Here is a 19,466-nt window from a genome sequence, read left to right as displayed (position 1 = left end):
ACAATATCCATTCATTAGCCACTGTATGAGGTACTGGGTAGGATGCTCATATGCCTGCACAACTTAGGGCCTAGGGTGTTATTGGGGCAGTGGGCCAGAGAATGGTATCCATGTGAAAGGTCAACAGTGTCTAGGTCAGGGGTGGCCAAACCTGTCCTCAAGATCTTCCCACAGTTCATGTGTATTAGGCAACCTGTGGATCTATAGTAGGAATGAATGCAGCAGGTTTGAAAACGTGACAGTTAGTAATTACTACAGCTGTGCACCAGCTAGCTGATCTGGGTCATGTGACAGTTAGTAATGACTACAGCTGTGCACCAGCTAGGTAATATGGATCATGTGACAATTAGTAATGACTACACCTGTGCACCAGCTAGGTGATATGGGTCATGTGACAGTTAGTAATGACTACACCTGTGCACCAGCTAGGTGAAATGGGTCATGAGACAGTTGGTAATGACTACAGCTGTGCACCAGCTAGGTGATCTGGGTCGTGTGACAGTTAGTAATGATTACAGCTATGCACCAGGTGATATGGGTCATGTGACAGTCAGTAATGACTACACCTGTACACCAGGTGATATGGGTCATGTGACAGTATTGACTACAGCTGTGCACCAGGTGATATGGGTCATGTTACAGTTAGTAATGACTACAGCTGTGCACCAGATGATATGGGTCATGTGACAGTTAGTAATGACTACAGCTGTGCACCAGCTTGGGGATTTTGAGAACGTGAACCGTTGGGAGATTTTGAGGAACGATTTGGCCACCCCTGGTCTAGGTCAATACCAATACATCGTCATTGATAAAAGGTTGACAAGCACAAGGTCGGCATGGCATTAGTTGATGCATGTAAAGGTATTTTTTCCAAATTTTTGGGGGACTTTTTTTTCATATTTTAACACCCACGTGGATTCCCATTGGGAATGGTAAAGTGCACAGAGGTAGCGGAGCAAGGCACCTGACCCAAAGCATAGCAAGCCATGTGATTGTACTCTCTACACTAAATGAGGGTCCACATGTCCAAGTGTCCACTTCAGCCAGCACGGGTGGTGTAATGGTTAGCATTACTGCCTCACAGCACTGAGGTCATGGGTTCCATTCCCACCATGGCTCTAATTGTGCGGAGTTTGTATATTCTCCCCATACTTGCATGGGTTTACTCCGGGTTCCTCCCACAATTCAAAAATATACAGGTAGGTTAATTGGCTCCTAAAAAATTAACCCTAGAATGTCTGTGTGTGCGTGTTCATGTGGTAGGGAATATAGATTGTAAGCTCCACTGGGGCAGGGACTGATGTGAATGCTCAAATACTCTCTGTAAAGCGCTGCAGAATATGTGTGCGCTATATAAGTAACTGTTAATAATAATTCATAAATAATAGGATGTATTGGATCAGGGGGCAGGCATTGGATTTATACTTAATATGTTCTTATATGTTCTATTATGAGCTATGATAAGTTAACGGTTACAGTTCTCTTTGTTTTGTTTTATTTCTAAGGGTATGGATCAGTCATACAGATTTACCCAGGTACTGGACCCGTCAGAGCCGCTACCGATTGCTTTGGATTTCCAAAGTCCTTCTACAAAACACTCTTGGAGTTTCCCCTCGAGAAATTAGGACGTCTGATCTCTGGGACGTCTTGTGCTGCTGTTCCCCCTCAGCTGGACACTGCTAAGGACGAAAGTAGCGGATCGGCAAATGAAAAGCAAGAACTTGCTGTAGATATCGATAAGGACTCCTGTCCCACAGCGGAATCTGAGACCGCCACAGTGTCCAATCAGCTGGAAAACCAGGAGATGGAAGTCTGTGGGGAAGACTCGGTAAACCATGAAAGCGTCCAGAATCCCGAGAAGAATCCCTTTGTAAGTACCTTGTTTCATGAGGAATATAACTCCTCACTAGTTACTCTGACAGATGTTTATTGTCTTACAGTATATTACAACGTTGATTTATATTCGGTGGGGGTACCCTATTGTTTTATTAGGAACTAGTAACATTACTTTGCTACTCTGAGCTGAACCACAAATGGTGCTTTCTCCAGAAGCTAGTGGCAACAGAGGTAGCACCACAGATTTGCGGTCATGGCATGAGAAAGACCTTAGATAGGAACAACCCACAGAGGCGCTATAGTGGCATTAGAGAGGTACCACCTACAGAGGGGTTGCAGTGTGGTAAAAGAAGTAAAGCAAACCGCGTGGCTGTGGTTACATGGGAGAAGTGGTACAGCCCACAGAGTGGCTGTAGTGGCATGGGAGAGGTGGTACAGCCCACAGAGTGGCTGTAGTGGCATGGGAGAGGTGGTACAGCCCACAGAGTGGCTATAGTGGCATGGGAGAGGTGGTACAGCCCACAGAGTGGCTGTAGTGGCATGGGAGAGGTGGTACAGCCCACAGAGTGGCTGTAGTGGCATGGGAGAGTTGAGTCCATAGAGTGGCTGTAGTAGCATTGGAGAAGGTGGTACAGACCACTTGTTGTGTAAAAAAAAATATATATATTTCCTTTATAACATAAACATTACAGGTCATTGTGATGAATAAAAATGTTTGCGTGGCAATTTTTACACCTATTTTGACAAATTCACTTGGCACTCAAAGGGTTAAGAAATGACAGGGCCCATGTAGTGTCTCTGTGCTGGGCCCTCCTCTCTGGCATCGCAGTAGACTCTGGTACAGAGCCGGAGTCTATGGTACATGCGCCTTGTTCCTGGGGACATCTGTTGCACATGTTTAAATAATTGTAGAAATGGGTTCCAGGCTATGGCCCTTATTAAGATCTGACCGCAGTACAAATTTGTTCTCAAAATGGGCAAAACCATGTGCACTGCAGGTGGGGCAGATGTAACATGTGCAGAGAGAGTTAAATTTGGGTGCGGTGTGTTGAAACCGAAATCTAAATTGCAGTGTAAAAATAATGCAGCCAGTATTTACCCTGCACAGAAACAAAATAACTCACACAAATCTAACTCTCTTTGCACATGTGGTGCACATGGTTTTGCCCATCTAGAGAACAAATTTGTACTGCGATCAGATCTGAATAAGGGCCTATATTCACAGGGATTTCTGTCTGCAGCCCCAACCACCGCGGAACTCCCGAGGGGTGGGTATAATTGTATGGGTGTGGATTATGCGGTCAATCATAATTTAGTTTGACAGTGTCTAGTTCGACCCTGAAAGGTTGACGGGCACAAGGTCGGCACGTGAAAAAGTCGACATGAACCAGAATCGGCCCCAAATCCATTAAGGAAACACGTGCGATGTTTGCTGATAGGTTTCCAAAGTCTAGCAGTCCAGCAACGAGCAGCATACTGCATAGCTACCATCTGTCAGGACTCCGGAGGCCTTGGCTGATATTCAATAGGGGATTTTGTAAGTCCTAAAACATCTGTATAAAAGTTACCAGAGCATAGCGGGAGAACATGCAGTTACATATTATGTAACATGCACAAGACCTGGACTAGGCGACAAGGCCAAATGTGCGAGTTACTGTCATTGGCTTCACTTCAAGATCTTTTGTAGAGGATTTTTAGAGCGCTGATTTTTGGGGGTAGGGGAGGGATGAAAACAGTATAGAAATATAGAAGATGATGAAAATATTTTTTTTTCTGTATCAATAAAAAATAATTAAAAAAAATATTAAATAATGAATATTAAATGAAAAGACAGAAAAACATTAAAGTGGTAAAAAAAAGAGTGCATTAAAACAAATAAGGCAACAAATGTTTAAGCACTTTTTATGGAGTATTTGCAGGTGCTGCAGAACTTGCTCTAATCTTACCCTATCTATTGCCGGCAATTGCCTCTCCCATCAAAAAAGGCTTAGACGGAGCCGCCGCTTGCTGTGTTGGTGGCTGGGGAGCTGAAGCGGCGCTGGGACCATGCGCAGATGTAGCAGGTGGCTGAGTCGCTCAAGCAGCGATCGGTCTTCACCCGCCGTGTTGATGTCGGGAAAGTTTCTGTCCCTGCAGCTTGATCAACGCGTTTTGTGTGTTTGCCACTTTTTCAAGATAGAAACTTTTTATTTCTGTTGAAACTTCACTTCAAGATCATTGAATTAGACCCATTTCTGCAATTTATTAGTGGCAAAGCGTGGTTTCATTTGTCTGGTCATGTAAATTCGCAAAATACCCGGTATTGGTGCGCACATAAATCCAACTCTAAAATCTGGGCACAGGTGTTTGACTGCCAGAACCAGTGCATCTTTGTTGTCTGACTCTTCCAGGCTCCGGAACACAGCGTACACTCTCCGGTTGTTGGCGTACACATTGTAGACACTGTGCCCTGATTGCAGCATTTGGGTGTAGATCAGCCTCAGCCAATAAGAATCAGCCTGACTCTTATTGGCTACCGTTGTCACATCTGCAATCTACAGGCTGAATGTCCGCAGTGGTCTGGTGGATTGCTGTTGACGCTTTGACCAACCCTGATTGTGTTCTTGAGAGTGGAGGTTGGGGTTGTCCTGCACACACAAAATATATAATACTAATTACAAGCCCGTCAAAATGATGGCTTAAGTCACTATCTGCTCCTACATCCAATTTCTGTCCTCACAGCTCCCTCTCTCCATATCCAGGAAATAGGGATGGCCATTGATCATCGATGATTCAAAATCATTGATGGTTTATGGCCGTTGTCAAATACTTTTGCCATCAATAGGGGAGAACCAGTTGGTTTCCCTTTATCGATGGCACAGCAAAATTATGGGTTTTTTTTGTTTTTTTTCAAAGTGACACGCATGAAGCCCCGCCCCCCCATGTTTTGATTGGCCCACAGGCCAATTGGTCAAACACAATGGATGACCGTATAGGAACATATGGGGGAAATAAAGCATTTTTATCAGCACACCAGATGATGTATTAGAATCTGGGAATCTATTTCGACCCGGCCACATTCTGTTGGTAGACCTTGTGGGTGTTACCGGCACAGTAAATTGAGGAGCCTGTACGCTTATCATGTTACTACTAATGCGTCTTGTGTTATCTATGGCTGCTGACATTTGTGACACAACTAAATGTATGATGTTATTGGCTGTATGATGGAATGAAAGAGCCTGGGTACGTTGCATTGTTGGTTAGAAGGTGTCAACAAATTCTCCTTTTCCTTTTATGTGCAGGCGATAGAAAAGAAGCGCAAGCAAGATGAGAGGAAGCAGAAGGAGTCGGAAGCTGAAATATTGCTGCAGGGCAGAAATGCTGATGGGTGAGTACTTATTAGTCTGGTGCTCCGAGTGTGCGCGTCCTTCCTGCGTATCCTAGCTGGATCCTGCTCCCAGAAGGCCATTCACCTGATGTTTGGTTCACGTCTCCGAAACAATATATCTTTCTTCTGCAAAATAGGTGCCGCTGGCATTCCACAGTGTATGTGGGAGTGCCCATTAGTGTTACTGGTGGGAGGGCGGCCTGCACACTCCTTTCTGTCCGGTTCTAATGGCGTTCAGATTTATAAATCTGAAATATATCTATGTTTCAAACTGCATTTTTGTTCAGATATAGTGACTCCCTGAACTGGATATCCCTGTACACGGGGTTGTGGAATGTCAGGATTCCGGCGGTCAGTATATCGATATCTGTATCCCAACTGCCGGTACTCCTACAGGGCGGTGAGTGCTTCAAAGCCCCTTGTGGGCTAGTTCTATTCTACCTTTATGGTGGTCGTGGACCCCCACGAGGGAGAATAGCCCCTGTAAGTCAGGCGGTCATCCGGGACCCATACACGCATATAGACCGCCATAATTAGTAATCCAGGAGACCAGGGCTATTTTTCAGTAGGCTACAGCAGGAACTGAGGCCCTTATTCTAGTTCACTCTTTCTGACAAAATATTTCTTAGATGGACAAAACCATGTGCACTGCAGGTAAGGCAGGTGTAAAACCCCACCCAAATCTAATTATCTCTGCACAAGTAACACCTGCCTCACCTGCAGTGCACATGGTCTTGTCCATCTAAGAAATATTTTGTCAGAGTGAACTAGAATAAGGGCCTCAGTTCCTGCTGGAGCCTGCTGAAAAATAGCCCTGCTGGAGACCATACAATGGCTTCACATGAATAATGACCCTTGGTTCATCAGCTGCTGGTCCGGGATGAACCCGTATTGAGCAATGTGTCTAACACCTTTTTATGCGATGTATTGTGAGGTCATTTTAACTTGTTTGCATGTTTCATCTATTGCAGGTTAATTATCGCCTCGCGGTTCTACCCCACCCAGCTCCTTCTTACTTTACTAGAATTTATTGCTCCATCCAGACCGTTTGTGGTGTACTGCCAGTATAAGGAGGTAGGTGCGCATTCTGGCTTTCATATAATGCACCAGGTACCGCCCTGTAAGCTTGGATGGATGATGGCTACAGTACATTTCTAATTCTCTGCATTTCTAAATGGACTTGTGTCATAACAGACTAACTGTTAATTTTCTGATTTTTACACCATCATATTTTGCACAATGTCCTTATAATAAAAGACTAATAACTCTGTGGGTGGGATACAAGTGTTTTGCAAATGGAGCAATGCAAATGCTGCTGACATTACGCTTGGGGCAAGCACTCGGGAAAGCTGCTGCGGGGCTGCCATCAGCCTCAATCTGTGCAGTGAATAGATGCCGCACATAGACTTCCATTCACCTCCTCCCCGGCACCGCTGCTGTCTGCAAAGCAGGGGATACGGCAGCGGAGGCTGCATGCGCCCTGTCCCAACCTCCAGACTGACCGCAGGATGCAGCGGACGGGAGGGGCTCTATCATTGATTCAAATGGGTCCAAGGTCGGATGAACCAAGTTACCCGTTTCCACTGCCCCTGAACAAGGGTCATACCCATGTTTAATTGACAGCATTTTCCAGGTTGAACTGCCTGGTTTTTGGACCCGGGTTAGTTTAAAGGAGGCCATTTACACTGAGGCCCGAACCGGAGGGTTATTAGTAAAACGCTGACCCCAAAGTGTAGCCTACAGAAATAAATACTTATTAGGACTCTCTATCATCCAATTACAGTGGTGATTTCATTATGGTCCCCTCCAAGAATGTTGGCTCAATAATCCCCGGTAATAGGTCAAAGGGTCCGAGTCCTCTGTCGGTTCTGGATTCCACAAAGCTGAGCTGTGGCTGGAGTTATAGAAATGTATGCAAATGTAATAGATTCCCTGTTATTTTTGATGCGGCAGGCACACGCCTTATAATATAGCGGCAATCAGATGGAGATAATAGCAGGATGAATGATTCAGGGGAAAAAAATAAGTGTGCACCCAGTAATGTGCTAAGAGAACCAGTCTCTGGGGGCGCATCGCTACCTGGCCTGTTCTAACTGGGTTCTAATTTTATGGCAGAGGCAATAACACAGGGTTATACACTTTATGGCAGAGGCAATAACACAGGGTTATACACTTTATGGCAGAGGCAATAACACAGGGTTATACACTTTTTGGCAGAGGCAATAACACCGGGTTATACACTTTATGGCAGAGGCAATAACACCGGGTTATACACTTTATGGCAGAGGCAATAACACCGGGTTATACACTTTATGGCAGAGGCAATAACACCGGGTTATACACTTTATGGCTGAGGCAATAACACCGGGTTATACACTTTATGGCAGAGGCAATAACACCGGGTTATACACTTTATGGCAGAGGCAATAACACCGGGTTATACACTTTATGGCAGAGGCAATAACACCGGGTTATACACTTTATGGCAGAGGCAATAACACCGGGTTATACACTTTATGGCAGAGGCAATAACACCGGGTTATACACTTTATGGCAGAGGCAATAACACCGGGTTATACACTTTATGGCAGAGGCAATAACACCGGGTTATACACTTTATGGCAGAGGCAATAACACCGGGTTATACACTTTATGGCTGAGATTCTCCGTTTATGATGATCCATCTGTCTATTTCAGTCTTGTGTAAACCCACATATTAATAATTGTGTTCAGAGACAATAGCAGATGTCGCAGCAGCTTTTCCGTACACATTAACACTCGCAGCTAAAAGTATTGTTTACCATAATGACACAGGGTGAGTGGGTTTGCATTGAATCTAGGAATGCAAGATGGGGGTTGGAACCGCACTGACAAATAGTAATATAGTAACAATTTATGGAAAGACCAATGTAAGGACTATGACGAGTGTATTCTAATAGTCATATGATTGGTGGTGCACCCACGGTTTCAGTATGGCAACTGAAGAAATGTTTTTTTGTTTGCTCAAGGGAGGGCAAACACAAGAAAGAAAAAAGGCTTTGTGGGCGCACTCTTATTTATGTATATTTGTAATTAGTTTAAAACATAACTTTTATTTCGATCAGTTAATATAAGATGACAGAAGGATAGTTTAAAGAATTGGTGGAGATTAGTGTGATAGAATTATATCAGGTTAAGTGCCACTTAATAATGGCAAAAAAAGGGGGGGGGGTTTTAATCAAAATGTTGTGTGATGGTCGTATAAACTTTTCACACTTTAATCTCCATTCGGCGCATCACGTCCTTATCGACATTGATGTATGGACAATGCGACTTTGGGCGAAAATGAATGGTTTGGATCCCTTATTCGGTTTGATAAACCGTAGGGATGTATGTTGCCCCAGCTACTGTTGAGATGGTATTCTTGCAGCTTGTATTGCTTAAGCAGTAGGCGTCTCCAGTACAATTTAATTAGGGATACCTCTATTGATACCACACCAGGGGTTCTTCTGGGGTCACCCACAGGAATACTAATCTGGCCCGTCACTGCTTAGCTTCCAAGTTCGGGAAGTTTTTGGGCAGTTCCAGTGAGGTATGGTGGTATTCTCGTGAGGGTTAATTCCCAATATCACAATTGTCTGGTTTAACTGCATCAAAGCATTAATAGCTGACTCAATACCTGTTTTTTATTTGCCACGATTTTTATATTCAGTTTTACCAACTGAGTATTGGTAATCGATATTTTTGAACATCCGCATCAGGTGGAGAAAGAAAAAGGGGGGGGGGGGGGAAGAAAGGGGAGAAAAAAAGGGGGGAGAAATAGGGAAAGAGGAACAGTGATAGATTTGATGGACAGCGGAAGAAGGGGGGGCACAGTGGAAATGACAGGGAGAAAGTGAAAAGAGACAGAAAGAGAGAGAGTGCAGAGTTCTAAAAAGTTTGATATTGATAGGGTTAAATACCTATATGCTGAATCTGGGTGGTCTGCTAAATCAGGTGTTACAAGTTTTGAGTGGGTTTAGACCAGTGTGTATAATGTATCCACAGTGTTACCACCTGTTGATTATCGCTCCTTTTCTATGTAGGTTAATACACAGTTTTAGATACCTGTTGATTATTACTCTTTTTTCTATGTTGGTTAATACACAGTTTGAGATACAGTTTTGCTGACAATGTAACAATAGTTAACCATAGGTGAATCTGCAGCAAGCAGTTTAGCTGACAAAGTAACGATTGTAACCATAGGTAAGTCTGCAGCAAGCAGGTAGTTCAGTCTCGAATGAATAATGTTAATTAGCTGCCAACAGACATACAGATTGATGGAGTATAAATATTAACTGGTTTGCAAAGCTGGGTTTGTAGTTTGGAGAAAACGGAGAGAGGTGTCACTCCACTGCAGAGCGCAGGCAGGAGGACACAGGTACCTAGGACGCCGCCTCCGGGCGTCAGAGCTTCAGGTCCGGGTAGGGTCACTGTGGGGGAGTCCCTGGTGCTGGTAACGCCGCTGCTGGGTTGCTGGGGTGTCCGCTAAACACGTGTTTCGCCGGGATCGGCTTCTTCAGTATGCGCCATCTTGGATGAGGGCAGTATGCCCATAGTCTTATGTGTGGTCAGTCCAATCACTGTGTTTCCTTCCTGATTGATGTTAGAGCTCTCCAATGGAGAGGCACTTGTCTCTGGTAGGTCCAGAGCTCCGTATTGTGGCTGGGCTTCATGTAACTGATGTTTATAATGGTTATTAACGCTGTTTATCCAAGCGAATATCGCTATTCAGTATGCGCCATCTTGGATGAGGGCAGTATGCCCATAGTCTTATGTGTGGTCAGTCCAATCACTGTGTTTCCTTCCTGATTGATGTTAGAGCTCTCCAATGGAGAGGCACTTGTCTCTGGTAGGTCCAGAGCTCCGTATTGTGGCTGGGCTTCATGTAACTGATGTTTATAATAGTTGTTAACGCTGTTTATCCAAGCGAATATCGCTAATACTAACCACAAAGGGAATTATGACTGCTGAGATCGTCGCAGCACAGGATTTTATTTTGATTTGTAGATATTAAAAACGTGCATATATTATGCTAATTAAAAAGGTAGTATGGCGGGGATAGCCTCTATTACGTAAGGGGATATTATAACATGCCATAGGGATTACTGCAGTCATTACGACTGCATAGGAGAACAGATACTTGTTTTACTGGAGATGTCCCTGTGGCTTTATAGGCTAATAATGATGTCCAGAGAGAATATATTGGGGATTTAAAGAGTTTGTAGAATTACAACATTTATCACCAAACTTTTTGGTTGATTGCATAGATAGTTTAGAAAGATGGATATCTAATACTCCATGCCGTTAGTGAAGAAATATGTTTTATTTTCTTATATTTTTAATTTTTTTATTAATTTATTATTCTAATGTTATTGTTTTTTATTTTTTATTTTTTTATATATTTTGTTAGTAATTAAGATGTTGTATTTACTGTGTGACCTTAGGTATGATAATTTGTGGATAAAAAGTGAATAAGTGACAAGCGTAAAGAAATAATGTGAAAAACCGGGTGAGCGCTGTGCAAATGATTGAAAAGTGCCTAAGGTGATCTTGGTAATCAGATTATGGATGGGTAAAAGTTGATGTAAGACCGATCAGCTTTAAGCTGTGGTGGTATATTAAATGTGTCGATTGTGGGCAGTGACTATTGGTATTTTGAACGTGGTTAGTTATTAGGTGATACAGGTTGTGTTACCTAGGAATACGTGGTATTTAGTGCCAATTTGGATCTTTTATGTGCTGGTGACGTGGACATTGAATAGTGATTGACCGTGTGTCGGTTATTGGGTGAACGCCTATCTGCTGCTGGCAGTGAATAAATATATTGGGTGGTGAATGAAACAATATATGAAAAATAGATTGGTAAATAAATAAATTATTAATTAAATAAATAAATAAATAATTAAATTACCCAAAAGAGATAGTGGATGGAGTATTATTGGTTATTAGTTCGGTAATATGTAGTAGATTATTTTATTTAAGAAAAGCACCGTATTTAATGTCCTCATTGAGGCCATTTGGTGCCAAGGATCCAAGCCTGAAGATCCATTTTCCTTCTTTCTGGAGCAAAGTCTGGTTCAAATCTCCACCTCTAAGACCGAGGTGTATCTGTTCAAGGCCAAAGATTTTGAAACTGGTGGATTTACCTTGATGCTTTCGATGGAAGTGTCTCGCTACCGTAGTTAGCTGTTTCATCCTTTTGATGTCTGCCTCTGCATTTCGGATGTTTCCTAGATGTTCGAGGGCTCGTTGTTTCAATTGGCGACTTGTCATGCCTACATATAAAATATCGCAGTCACATGAGATGCCATATATTACGTTCTTGCTCTTGCAGTTGAAATAACCCTTGATAGGGATTAGTTGTCCATACTTGTCCTTTATCGAAGCCAATTTTTTAATATGTGGGCATATTTTGCATCCTCCACAGGGAAAACTACCATCCGGGAAAGTGTTCTTAGTTCTTGGTCCTGAGAAATGGCTATGTACTAGTTTGTCCTTGAGACTGGGTGCTCTTCTCCAGCTCATGTTTACTTTGCTGTCCAATTTCTTGGCTAAGTCACTATCACTCAGGATGATGGGCCAGTGCTTCTGTATAATGCTCTTGATTTCACGCCACTCATTGCAGAAATTACCGACAAAGCGAATTGTGGTGTCTTCTTTTTTGATGATAGGTTTGTCGGTTTTGAAAAGTATTTGTGACCTGTCTATCCCAGCCACCATTTGTTGTGCCCTTTTGATGGATCTTTTGGAATATCCTCTCTCTAGCAATCTGTTACTGAGGTCTTTGCAGTTCTGTTGGTATACATCATCATTAGAACAGTTCCTCCGAATCCTGAGGAATTCTCCTTTGGGGATGTTGGCGATTGTGGGTGGGTAGTGTGCACTTGTGTTATAAAGAAGACTGTTGGTTGAGGTTGATTTGCGGAAGAGTTCTGTGTTCACCATATTGTCCTCACCTCTGTATATCTTGAGATCTAAGAAAGATATACTCGTTTGGCTGTATTCCGAGGTTAGTTTTAGATTGAGATTGTTGTTATTGAGGTGTTCCAAGAATTGGTGTAGCTGTGTTTCGGTGCCCTTCCAGATCATCAGAATATCATCAATGTATCTCATCCAAACGGTGATGCATTCTTCATAGATAAAGTTGTTCTCATGAAAGACAAACTCCCGCTCCCACCACCCAAGGAAGAGGTTGGCGTATGTGGGGGCACAGGCTGCCCCCATCGCCGTGCCCCTCCCCTGGATGTAGAAGCGGTTGTTGAATGTAAAGTAGTTTTTGTGCAATACAAAATCCATTAGTTGGATGAGAAAATCTTGAAAATCGCCGGACCCCTCCATTTGGAGAAAGTATTTAACTGCTTTGATGCCAAGGTCGTGTCTTATGCAGGTGTATAACGCTTCCACATCCAGGCTTACCAAGAACTCTGATTCATCCAAGCAGACATCATGGAGCTTCTTTAAGACATCAGCTGTGTCCCGTACGTAAGATGGCAAGGCCGTAACGTGTTGTCGTAAGTGTGTATCCAAAAAGATACAGGCTTTTTCAATAAGTGCTCCATTGCCAGACACTATTGGGCGTCCTGGTGGTTCAATTATGTTTTTATGAACCTTCGGTAGCAAGTAGAAAGTTGCCGTGCGCGGATTTGGATTGGTTAGAAATTGGTGTTCAGATTTGGTAATGGTTCCATTCATTACTGCGTTGGTTATGATTTTTTCATATTGTGCCTTGAAATTGAGTGTTGGATCGAAGAGGGTTTTAGTATAACAGGATGTATCATCCAGTTGTCTGTTAACCTCTTTCAGGTACAGCGGGGTCGGCCACAAAACAATGTTACCGCCTTTATCAGACAGTTTGATTTCCACATCGGTCCATTGTTGGATTTCCTGAATGGCCTGATTCTCCTCTTTGCTGATGTTTCTGCCGTGCCTCATACGTTTCTTTTTCTGGTGTAGTTTATCCAGATCTTTTGAGACCAAGTTGGTGAATACCTTCACCTCCGGGCACACATTTGATGGTGGAAAGAAAGTGGAGCGTTTCTTGCAGAGTGGTCTGGTGGTTGCTGCGGGGGATTCAATGTTGCCTTCAAGTTCCTCCAGTGACCTAATGGCTTCTTGTTCTTGTTCTGACCAGGTATCCATTGCTGGGGAGTCTTCTTTTCTGGCATAAAACTTGGTTAGTAGGAGTTTTCGGCTAAACAGTTGGAGATTGGTTTCCCATTGAAAACGGTTAAAGGTGTTAGTGGGACAGAAAGTTAAACCTTTCTGTAGAACATTCTTCTGTGCATCCGATAATATGTGTTGTGATAAATTTATGATCTGTAATTTGGATATTTCGGATTCACTGCGTCCTTCGCCCTCAATGGGTAGCGGTTCGGCGTTTGTGGTTCCCATCTGTTGAAGTCCCTTCTTCTTCTTCTTTTTGGCGCGTCTTGTTTTTCTTTTGGACCTCTGTTTGCCCGGCCAAAATCTAAAAAATGGCCTGAGGCTGAATAGTTTGCAGATTGATGGTATTGTCCCTGGTCAGTAGGGGGCCTGGGATTTGATCCGTCTCCTGGATGGGAATTATCGTCACTTTGATCGTCTGTGCTCGAAAAATCGGTTTCAGATGTTGATGGCGGGTTTCTATATGTTCTCCGGTTAAAGTTTCTTCTCCCCCAATGGAAGATGCGCCCCGTCTGGAAATCAGTCTGGTCCCTGTAGAATTTACTTTTCTTTCGTTCTATGATGGTTTTTTCATATTCATCTAAATCTTTTTTGTTTTTCTCAAATTGGAGTTGGAAGGCAGTAGATTGTTCCCAAGGTTCTAGTTTTTTACCTAGGGTTTCGATATCTTTGGAGATGGTTTCCAGTGTCAAGTGGTTATGCTGAATGAGTATGCCCATCAGTTCTTGAGAACATCTGAGTAAGCTATTTTCCCATTCCTTTTTAAGATTTTCGGTACATAATTCAAAGGCGGGGAAGGTCTTTGGCCTGAGCCCTCTTGGTGTAATTTTTTGTCGACAATAGTTTTCTAGACTTGTCAGATCCCAGTTTACCCTGGTCTGACGCTGCAATGTATATTTTAACTGGGTTAAATCATCAGTCCAGTTGGACTCTGGAATAATTTCACCTGTGGTAGTGGGAAAGATATTGTCAAGATTATCAGTTCTTCGTTTTTGTTGTAATTCGTTCTTTAGGCTGAAGCTCGACATTTAGGAAGGATTTAGTGGTGATTGGATAAACTATCTATGCAATCAACCAAAAAGTTTGGTGATAAATGTTGTAATTCTACAAACTCTTTAAATCCCCAATATATTCTCTCTGGACATCATTATTAGCCTATAAAGCCACAGGGACATCTCCAGTAAAACAAGTATCTGTTCTCCTATGCAGTCGTAATGACTGCAGTAATCCCTATGGCATGTTATAATATCCCCTTACGTAATAGAGGCTATCCCCGCCATACTACCTTTTTAATTAGCATAATATATGCACGTTTTTAATATCTACAAATCAAAATAAAATCCTGTGCTGCGACGATCTCAGCAGTCATAATTCCCTTTGTGGTTAGTATTAGCGATATTCGCTTGGATAAACAGCGTTAACAACTATTATAAACATCAGTTACATGAAGCCCAGCCACAATACGGAGCTCTGGACCTACCAGAGACAAGTGCCTCTCCATTGGAGAGCTCTAACATCAATCAGGAAGGAAACACAGTGATTGGACTGACCACACATAAGACTATGGGCATACTGCCCTCATCCAAGATGGCGCATACTGAATAGCGATATTCGCTTGGATAAACAGCGTTAATAACCATTATAAACATCAGTTACATGAAGCCCAGCCACAATACGGAGCTCTGGACCTACCAGAGACAAGTGCCTCTCCATTGGAGAGCTCTAACATCAATCAGGAAGGAAACACAGTGATTGGACTGACCACACATAAGACTATGGGCATACTGCCCTCATCCAAGATGGCGCATACTGAAGAAGCCGATCCCGGCGAAACACGTGTTTAGCGGACACCCCAGCAACCCAGCAGCGGCGTTACCAGCACCAGGGACTCCCCCACAGTGACCCTACCCGGACCTGAAGCTCTGACGCCCGGAGGCGGCGTCCTAGGTACCTGTGTCCTCCTGCCTGCGCTCTGCAGTGGAGTGACACCTCTCTCCGTTTTCTCCAAACTACAAACCCAGCTTTGCAAACCAGTTAATATTTATACTCCATCAATCTGTATGTCTGTTGGCAGCTAATTAACATTATTCATTCGAGACTGAACTACCTGCTTGCTGCAGACTTACCTATGGTTACAATCGTTACTTTGTCAGCTAAACTGCTTGCTGCAGATTCACCTATGGTTAACTATTGTTACATTGTCAGCAAAACTGTATCTCAAACTGTGTATTAACCAACATAGAAAAAAGAGTAATAATCAACAGGTATCTAAAACTGTGTATTAACCTACATAGAAAAGGAGCGATAATCAACAGGTGGTAACACTGTGGATACATTATACACACTGGTCTAAACCCACTCAAAACTTGTAACACCTGATTTAGCAGACCACCCAGATTCAGCATATAGGTATTTAACCCTATCAATATCAAACTTTTTAGAACTCTGCACTCTCTCTCTTTCTGTCTCTTTTCACTTTCTCCCTGTCATTTCCACTGTGCCCCCCCTTCTTCCGCTGTCCATCAAATCTATCACTGTTCCTCTTTCCCTATTTCTCCCCCCTTTTTTTCTCCCCTTTCTTCCCCCCCCCCCCCCCCCCCCTTTTTCTTTCTCCACCTGATGCGGATGTTCAAAAATATCGATTACCAATACTCAGTTGGTAAAACTGAATATAAAAATCGTGGCAAATAAAAAACAGGTATTGAGTCAGCTATTAATGCTTTGATGCAGTTAAACCAGACAATTGTGATATTGGGAATTAACCCTCACGAGAATACCACCATACCTCACTGGAACTGCCCAAAAACTTCCCGAACTTGGAAGCTAAGCAGTGACGGGCCAGATTAGTATTCCTGTGGGTGACCCCAGAAGAACCCCTGGTGTGGTATCAATAGAGGTATCCCTAATTAAATTGTACTGGAGACGCCTACTGCTTAAGCAATACAAGCTGCAAGAATACCATCTCAACAGTAGCTGGGGCAACATACATCCCTACGGTTTATCAAACCGAATAAGGGATCCAAACCATTCATTTTCGCCCAAAGTCGCATTGTCCATACATCAATGTCGATAAGGACGTGATGCGCCGAATGGAGATTAAAGTGTGAAAAGTTTATACGACCATCACACAACATTTTGATTCAAAAACCCCCCCCTTTTTTTGCCATTATTAAGTGGCACTTAACCTGATATAATTCTATCACACTAATCTCCACCAATTCTTTAAACTATCCTTCTGTCATCTTATATTAACTGATCGAAATAAAAGTTATGTTTTAAACTAATTACAAATATACATAAATAAGAGTGCGCCCACAAAGCCTTTTTTCTTTCTTGTGTTTGCCCTCCCTTGAGCAAACAAAAAAACATTTCTTCAATTGAATCTAGGAACCAAAGAAAGGTATCCACACAGATCTATGCTACAGCCAGAGTGTCATGTACAGCTCATATACTGTAGGAGAGAATGTTCCTACATAACGTGAAACATTTAACTAAAAAAAATATTTGTTGGCAGCCAATTAGCCTACCACCGGTATACTTTTGGACTGTGTGAGGAAACGCACACAAGCATAGGGAGAATATTAAAAACTCCACACAGTTATGACATCGGTGGGAATTCGATCTCATGACCTCAGAGCTATGAGGCAGTAATGCTAACCATTACATCATCCATGCGCCTCAGCTTCCACTGCGCATATTGGAGATGGTATTGATCACCGCTGATTATTATATAGGTAGTATGAATACATACAGTGCCTGTAGGACTCTTAAGTTGTATCCACTGTCTTGCCTTAGCACAGGTGTGTCCTAATCTCTCGCTGCCTGGCCATTGGAGGCTAGATGTAGGAGGTCACATCTGTACAGTTTTTTTCTTGTTTTGTTTTCTTACACAACACATTTGTTGACCAAATCAGTTTAAAAAGAATTTCCTCCATTATGATGTCATTAATCCTGGCACATTGCTGAAAGCGTTCACCTCGGTTCTTACCGTCCTCGCTCACAGATTGTATTTTCTTTCCCAGCCTCTACTTGACTGTTACACGAAACTCCGAGAAAAAGGAGGCGTCATTAATCTCCAGCTTTCTGAAACCTGGCTGAGGAATTACCAGGTAACTTTAATAACACGGGATGCTGCACATTAATCAATAGCTCACAAGGGAAAAATGATTGACTGCATGATATGTGAAATCGAGGGACCCACATTTTCTTATGTATTTTATGGCACTGCAATTGGTACTGGTTCTATACAGTGCATATATGTTCCTTAAACTGAATCTGTTTTGTAGACTGAACCAGTATTCAGCCGATCAATTCGTTAGAAATGAATGACATCACTGAGCCATGACTCGGTGATCTCATTGCTGCCAAAGGAATTAATAGGCTTTTATTGTAATTTAATTTTCAGGCCTTGAAATGATTGCTCGGTTGCGTGTAGACAGAGCACTGTAATGTTCCAACTAACGCGTTTTACTTCTAGATGGGCTGTGGTGGGTATTCAATCTTGGCTGCTATTTCCGCCAGAGGAAATAGCAGCGGCCGCCTATTCAATGCTGACGTTTCCAACAGCAATGAAGGTGGATTACAACAAAACAGATCCAAATTTAAAACAAGTTGGATATGTTTTGTCCCAAAGGGATTGTTGAATTCACAGCTGTTTTTTGACGAAACGCATGTTTTTGACGAAACGCCCACTTTTCGACACTCAACAGGTGGAATCTGTCGAGCGGAGCGAAAACGGCCCGGGATTTCGATTGTTGGGATGTTCCGACAGTCGGAATCCCAGATTGAATACCGCCCCTAACTTGTTTATTATGAAGACTACAACTGGTATTCTAAAAGTGCAGAAAGTAAGGGGTACTCTGATACAAATATAATTTATAAGGCCACAGGCCTACACATAGAGGGTGAACTAAGAACATAAATGGTTTACAGTACTTATCAAGGAGACAGATCTATGTTCTGAATTGTTTTACTACATAGATGTGGGAAGTGGACGTTATCTATTCTCGTTGATCGTCTTTCTATTCTGATTGCTTCGGTATATTTCAGGTCTTGCCCGATAGAAGTCACCCGAAGCTTGTGATGAGCAGTGGAGGAGGATACATACTTCATGGTATTACTGTAGCTAGAGACGCCAAAAAGCCCAACAGCAGCTGTCCAGAACGCACCGAAGAGCCAGCGTCCAAAAAGCCCAACAGCAGCTGTCCAGAACGCACCGAAGAGCCAGCGTCCAAAAAGCCCAACAGCAGCTGTCCAGAACGCACCGAAGAGCCAGCGTCCAAAAAATTTAAATTAACAGAACTTGAAAATTAATTTTATACATTTTTTTTTCTTTTTTTAATGTCCGATGAACAAAATTCATTTCATAGGTTGCTCAACTTAACCAAGAACTAGCATTTGTTCTGTCTTTAGTGTGGTTTTGTTTTATATATTATTTTTATTTTAGTTCTGCTTTGTTTTTGCTTTGTTTTTATTTGGCACATTTTGCATCTTTAGTTACTTGTACAGGAGTATTTGTATATGTACTAAGATTGTTTCAAAGGAACTGTAATTCTGAGATATGTCAATCATGTATGAAAATAAAGTTAATTTGCCCCGTAGGCTTTTTAGCAGTACATTCCTGGCAACCATTAAAGGAGAACCCTATGCAACAAATTGTAGTCCCTAAAGAGCTTCCGTGCCTGATCACGTGGTCAGTACCACCGCTCCTACATCTAGGAAGGCCTGGCCAACCGGACACTCTCCAGCTGTTGCCCAACACAGCTGCGCTATCGGACAAGGCAGCAAAGTAAATAACTACCTGATGATATTGATACAAGAATGAAAAGCACAGATGGAAGGAAATAACAAGATACGTAGTTGGTAAAAGCTGCAGGTTGGACAAGTACAATAAAAAGTACCAAAAATATCTTAATAATGCACTAACACGTTCCCTACACGGATTTCTTGAGCATATAAAGTAATTTACTTTTTCCGCTCATTAATTCGTTTAAGTATATGTTTAGTTCTACATCATTAATTTTAGACATCGTGCTCCTTCGTGTGATAGAGAAAAGTTACATCTGTGAGCGCATATTTG

The 19,466-nt window shown here is 42.6% G+C and overlaps 1 protein-coding gene and 1 long non-coding RNA gene across 3 annotated transcripts in view; one reads left to right on the top strand and one right to left on the bottom strand.

Annotated features, from left to right (window-relative positions):
- Nucleotides 1–17,256, bottom strand: part of LOC146063342 (uncharacterized) — a 28,484-nt gene extending 11,228 nt beyond the window's left edge. For both annotated transcript variants that reach the window (XR_014471570.1, XR_014471571.1), the window contains exon 1: nucleotides 17,139–17,256. This is a non-coding gene — a long non-coding RNA (uncharacterized LOC146063342). The remainder of the gene's footprint in view (nucleotides 1–17,138) is intronic.
- The window catches only part of TRMT6 (tRNA methyltransferase 6 non-catalytic subunit), a 58,689-nt gene extending 39,702 nt beyond the window's left edge, over nucleotides 1–18,987 (top strand). Inside the window, exons 7-11 of the mRNA XM_083175622.1 lie at nucleotides 1,506–1,870; nucleotides 5,118–5,203; nucleotides 6,175–6,277; nucleotides 17,410–17,496; nucleotides 18,437–18,987. Coding sequence (XP_083031748.1) covers nucleotides 1,506–1,870; nucleotides 5,118–5,203; nucleotides 6,175–6,277; nucleotides 17,410–17,496; nucleotides 18,437–18,700 — 905 coding nt within the window. The 3' untranslated portion in view covers nucleotides 18,701–18,987. The remainder of the gene's footprint in view (nucleotides 1–1,505; nucleotides 1,871–5,117; nucleotides 5,204–6,174; nucleotides 6,278–17,409; nucleotides 17,497–18,436) is intronic.
- The last annotated feature ends 479 nt before the right edge of the window (nucleotides 18,988–19,466 follow it).

Source organism: Crinia signifera, chromosome 3, assembly GCF_055691185.1.
Source record: "Crinia signifera chromosome 3, ASM5569118v1, whole genome shotgun sequence".
In the NCBI taxonomy this organism is placed as follows: domain Eukaryota; kingdom Metazoa; phylum Chordata; class Amphibia; order Anura; family Myobatrachidae; genus Crinia; species Crinia signifera.
This window is presented reverse-complemented; position numbering and strand designations above follow the sequence as displayed.